General features: G+C 42.6%; 1 protein-coding gene across 1 annotated transcript in view; it reads left to right on the top strand.

The window, feature by feature from the left end:
- slc49a4 (solute carrier family 49 member 4) overlaps nucleotides 1–4,430 on the top strand; it is a 45,319-nt gene extending 40,889 nt beyond the window's left edge. Inside the window, exon 9 of the mRNA XM_005746216.2 lies at nucleotides 2,852–4,430. Within this exon, the coding sequence (XP_005746273.1) occupies nucleotides 2,852–2,967 (116 nt within the window). The 3' untranslated portion in view covers nucleotides 2,968–4,430. The remainder of the gene's footprint in view (nucleotides 1–2,851) is intronic.
- Nucleotides 4,431–5,807: the final 1,377 nt, after the last annotated feature.

Here is a 5,807-nt window from a genome sequence, read left to right as displayed (position 1 = left end):
CGATGTCATGTAAACTGTCAGACGATGACACGGTATGTCAGTGTGTCCTAATGAGCAGGCTGCATGCTCTGTGAACAGAGGGGCACATTTAGTTTTGCTCTGTCGTTGCGGTTACATTCCACCATAGCAGCTGGAATAAACCAGACAAGGTTTGGAAATTAAAAATAAACCCACTGCATTAAGTTTTACGTGTGTGTTTTTAAACTTGGAGCAGTTCATTCATCCTCATAATGCCATAGCAGCACTGACAGGGACAATTAGTAGGGACTGGTAGAGATACGAGGACAAAGGATGAGAGAGAAAAACTTCTTTACAGAAATGGGTTTTACCAGCTCCTCAGCTTCTATTTCATAAAACATTCCCCGTCATCACCACCTTCCTCTTAGACAACCTGTTTATCAGTAACTTAAAAACCCCACAAAATGCTTCAGTGCTGAGTATAAAAGCCTAATAATCAAATATGTAACAGCATGAGGAAAAGCACAAGAGGGAATTTATAAAAAAAAAAAATCCAAAATACTGTAGAAAAATGATGAAAATGGGTTTGAAACACTTTTTTTCTCTCTCTCTCCAAGCTTTTTAAGTATTTCAAAACCAATAGTCCAGCAAGTGCTCAGCCTTGAGTTTAAGACAGAAATCAGCTGCTCGCTACGTTGAAGGAAAGTGTGCAGGAATGCAACGCATCTCGAACCAGAGGAAGCGTTAAGATATTATAATGGTCATTAAAGCAAACAGGTGATCGGATGAGCTTCAAAGACTTGGAGCTACTTTCACTTCTTTCTTTGCTGCTTCCTTTTATTCAATTTTAATCTTCTCCCTTCCTCCTCTGCTCCTGAGTTCCCGTTTGCTCACTCAGACTTGAACTCCCTTTCCTCCATACTTGGCTTCACGTTCGTCTTTAGAAATCAGAGAGGAGTAATTGGCCGTTTTCACCGCATCACTTGGTTGAATTACTCTGATTGCTAAACTCCACATTAGCATTCATTTAGGGCCGTGGGCTCAGACCCACACGCTCGCACACTTTGTCTCTAACTTTAAATGGACACGTCGTTGTTGTGGGAACGTGTAAGATAGAGAGACAGTTAGACAGAGACTGCAGGTCAGATAAACACAACTCCATTAACCTGCCTCCTTGCCAGGTCTCCTGCTGTCCGGCTCGCACGGTTCTGATTAATGAGGCTGATTCAGGAGTCTTGACTTCTCTCTGCAAACACCCTTATCCAATCCCTCACCTCCCTCTCCCCTCAAGCCCCTTCACCACCTTCTTTTTGCCCCAGTTTATCCTTTACTTTCATCTTCGCACTTCTGGCCGCACATTATTCCTCCTCACGAAAGCGGTGACGCATCAATCATGTGGATTTGTGTCGTACGGCCAGGACTCATAATTTACCACAAAGAGGCTGTGCTGTGCAGTCCGAGCTGCGAGCTCTTCAAGCATCGATCTGGTCAGCTGATTAATGACTTTATGAAAAGGATGCCGACTGGACACGGAGTTGTGCCGGTGTGAGTTGTGACACATTGTCCTGGCATGTATTCATGGATTCTGCTGCCTGTTACAACCTGATTTTCTCTATATTTACTCTGTCAGCTTCCTGCTTCCACTGCAGCCTGTATCCTGGCTGAGATATTGGCCTTCACCAAGCGGGAAAGATTCAGCCTAACATCTTTGTCAGGACAGAGTCTCAAACACCTGCAACTCGCAGCCCTCGCTGCGAGACGAGCAGCTTCCCAGCGAGGGCTGCTTACTGCACGTGAAAGGAAGAGTTTATCGATTTGCGTTTTGTCCAGGCTTTAGACCCGCGTTTACATGTGCAAGCGTGCATGATGACAATCTGTGGCACGCATCACGGAGGCTGAACAAGCAGAGGTTATGTGTCTGAGTGCTGGTGAGTTAAGATGCCGGCGGTTCAGCGCTGGTGTGAGGCTCCCATCTGCCCTCCAGATTCAGCATTATTGCAGACAGCCAGAGCACCTCTCCTGTGGTTAATGGAGCTTGAACAGAGCAGAGAAAATAGAACACCTCATTCTGCACCATGTTTAGGTTCAAGTGTAGGTCAATGATAATAGGGAACACTGCCAATATCATTGAATTATTGAGAGTGATTATGAAAGACGGCACAGGCTGCTTCTGTTTTGTGTGGCATGTCAGAAATTCCTGTTGATTAGCCATTAGGGCTGTTAATGCTAATTAATCATTCAGTGTCATTTCATGTGAACATCTCCTTTAGCTTTCTGTATATATGTGGAGTCCTATTATTATAAAGGAGCACAGTGTCATATGTAGGGGTTTGCTGCTGTGTACCAGGAACTCTGGTCGTGTCCTTTTCAGATCCTTTTTATTTTTTGACGTGACCACCAATACCACAGTCATTTAACCATGATGATGGAGTGTTAATTGGCCATGATGAGAGCCTAACCAAGATTTTGCTACAGTTCAGATCAGCTGATATCAAAGCTGACCCTCAGTTTGATGCTCCTTTTGCACATTTAAAAAATACAAGTACAGCGATGCTTTTTAGGTTGCTTCTTACTCTGGCCAGCTTATGCTTTCCAGATATGTGCACAGAGGTGAATTGTGGGATCTCTTTTAAATATAGTGGTACTGACTGAAAGTTATCAGGAAGCCAAGAAGGAAAAGGTTGAAGAGGCAAATGAGAAATGCACAGTTGTCCATCACAATCAGAGTGTGGCTGTTTCCCAAACCATTTCGATAGGGGTCTGGTTTAATTAGGCCAAAATGACTGTTTGTTTGGTACCAAGATGGCTGCCAAGTAGGAAAACTTGCTTAAAGCTCTTTGGTGATTGAACAGAAATCTAACTCGTGCTTGTTCCCTTTCTTGTCTTCATCTAGATGTGTCGTGGCTGAACTGGTGTCTAACTGGCTCCTGTCTCTTCAGCCTCGTCCTCATCCTCTTCTTCAGGGAGTCCTACGATCGCCTCTACCTGGACGTCTTTGTCTCTGTGTGACACTATGAGGATGCAAATGTGCAACCGAATAATAAAGGACTAAATGATAACTCTTGCACAACGAAGATGAGAAAAGGGAGATGAAGGGCAAGTGAACCACCTGCGCTCTTTTAACATGTAATGTTTTAGGAATAAGCGTGATCTCAATGTTTACTCTTTATAGGTGATCGACTCAACGCCATATGACTGTTTAACTCGTTATTACCTCCTTTTGTCTCAGTGTTTGTATGTAAACGAGCTTTTGTGACGGCTTGAGTTTTCTTTACCGGGTACAGCACGACGGACGGTTGTTTATTAACTGATGATGTAACATTTAAAGCTGTAATCGGTGTGCCCCCCCTCTTCCCGCCTTCCTGCCATGCGGCTGTTTGCATCCCTCCTCCTGATCATCATCCCTGCAGAAACTGGACACGCTCAAAATTACTGCACATCACGTTTACTACAGATCGGCATCAGAGGTGTGCCCCTAACGAGGGTGGAAAGGAAACGTTTCCTCAGCCAATCAGCAGGCCTGGCTGTACTGGATCTCCTGGTGTTGTTGGCTGTTGCAGATGTGCTCGTGGTGAGTTTGCCTGTAATATTGCCTGTCAGTGAGAGGCAGGGACTCGCTCCCTGTTTTATCAGCCTCTCGAGACGAATCTCATGGAAAAAAATCTCCCAGATTTCGAGACATGGGCCGGGATCAGACACACCTGGAGTCTTCTACCAATCTGCTGCACATGTGGAAGACATAAAATGCTCTCTGTGTTCTGCCTGTTTATAGATAACTGTATCAATTTCTGGGAGCTTTTTAATTTGACATTCGTTTGGGGTTTTTTTTGTTTTGTTTTTGTTTTGTTTTTGATCGTTTTTATTCATTTGTTTCCTCAGAAATCTGCCAGTATTTACTGGAAACATCTCAACACTAACAAAGCTAAAGAGTTAAAAAAGAAAAATCATAACAGGATGAAAATTTCAACCCCTGCTAAGATCCACAAAGATGAGACAGGTCGTTTTATTATACAGACTGGATTACGCAACATTTGAATTGCCAAGCTGCTGGTCTCCAAAGCACCAGCGGGTGTTTTGCACCAAACATCTGTCACTTACATTTGTAACTTGTTCATGTTTGTGTCTTTGCCTTGCACATCACTTATGACAGAAGTGTTTGTGTTTTCCTTTAGGTCCTCTAAACGGTTTCCTGGTGCTTTTTTGTCTTTTTCTTTCTTTCACACTTTTTTTTTTTTTTCTTGTAAGAAGGGACGTGTTGCCTTAATATCCCAGTGCAGTGCGTTCAGCCTCCCTCTCCTCTACACTGTGACTATTTTACGTGTAAATTTTGTAAAAGGTCATGTTCTGTTTTGTGGCACACGCTCTGGTCACACTGTGGTGTCCCAGGTTTTGGTGATAAATGTTCTGTGGAAACGAACAAACATGACTGTCAGATATTTCCAGCACCTTATTAAAGAGCATTTTACAAATAATACTGCTGCTGTTCTCCTATTGTTATGCTAATAAAGGTTATTGAAAACGTACCTCTGGATAACTTGTAGCCACCTGACATCAATTTGTGCTTCCCAGAGTTAATCTTTGATTTTAGTTTCTTTGGCCACTGACCTGTTCATTTGTTGCTTTTTTTTTTCTTTCACATCACAGTCCTTCTCTGACCTTTCCCCAGAGGACACTTGGCTTTGTTCAGAAGCAGACGTTTCCTGTGCTGTGCGCTCACACAGCTTTTTCAAACACTGTGTCCCTCTCACTTTAACGCACCCTGTTTAGGCTTTACATACATTGCACTGTGATCCTTAGTCAAAATGCAGTCTTCAACATTTTAGATCATCACTTGTGCTCCATGCACATGCTAGTATGTATACAAAACACGGACCATCGCTCATTGAAGTCTGTTTTGAAATCTCGATATTTTTTTTTTTAGCATGTTCTTGGGTTGTTTACAACCCACTTTAGCAAGTATATTTGGCAAGGTGCAATTATCAATTGTATAAGCTGAGTCACAAAGATGCAGACCAGCTAGTTATTGTAAGAAACATGCAGGTAAAATGCAAAACTAAAGCTCACACTAGGAAGTTGTTTATAGAAAGTAAGTCATGTTATTTTAAAATAACTGCATTAAACATCTCTTCTCTGAATGCAGAACTTATTATAGCTTGAAGCAGATTTCAGTTAAATTCGATTGAATTTTATTTATGCACCACTAATTCACAACAGCAGTCACCTCAATCGCTTCGGTTGCTTAAAATTTAAAAGTAAAGGCCTTACAGTAACAAAAATCTCCAACAAGCTAACAGTTCCCTATGACCAAGCATTTGGCAGCAGCAGGAAGGAAAATCTCCCCTTTAACAGGACATATTACTGCGACATTTGGATGGTAAACAACATGAAAGCATGGATCCTGCTCTGCATCAACAGCCAGTGGTGCTGGTGGTGTGAGGGTATCGGGCAACTTTTCTTGCAACACTTTGGGCCTCTTAGCACTAACCGAGCATCATAAAGAGCCACAGCCTGCCTGAATATTGTTGCTGCCCATGCTCGTTACTTGTGAGTACAGTGTTCCCATCTTCTGATGGCTGCTTCTGATAGGATAGCGCACAACATCAATTAATGCTTTTTATAACATCAGTCACAAATACTTGACTTACACAGTTTGTCACACTGGAAAACATAAGCTTGTGTTACAAATAAATATTTACTAACATAATAAAACATAAGTTTTCACGTCTTGAGTTGCAGAACTTTATGTGTTCACACTTGTATTGGCGATTGGGCCTTTAAGAAGCAGGTTGCATCACACTCTGGTGGGACCTGGACTTGTTTTCTGTTATTCTGGCAGCACAGCAACCTCC

Source organism: Pundamilia nyererei, unplaced genomic scaffold (assembly GCF_000239375.1).
Source record: "Pundamilia nyererei isolate P.nyererei 1_Seehausen unplaced genomic scaffold, PunNye1.0 scaffold00175, whole genome shotgun sequence".
In the NCBI taxonomy this organism is placed as follows: Eukaryota; Metazoa; Chordata; class Actinopteri; order Cichliformes; family Cichlidae; genus Pundamilia; species Pundamilia nyererei.
This window is presented reverse-complemented; position numbering and strand designations above follow the sequence as displayed.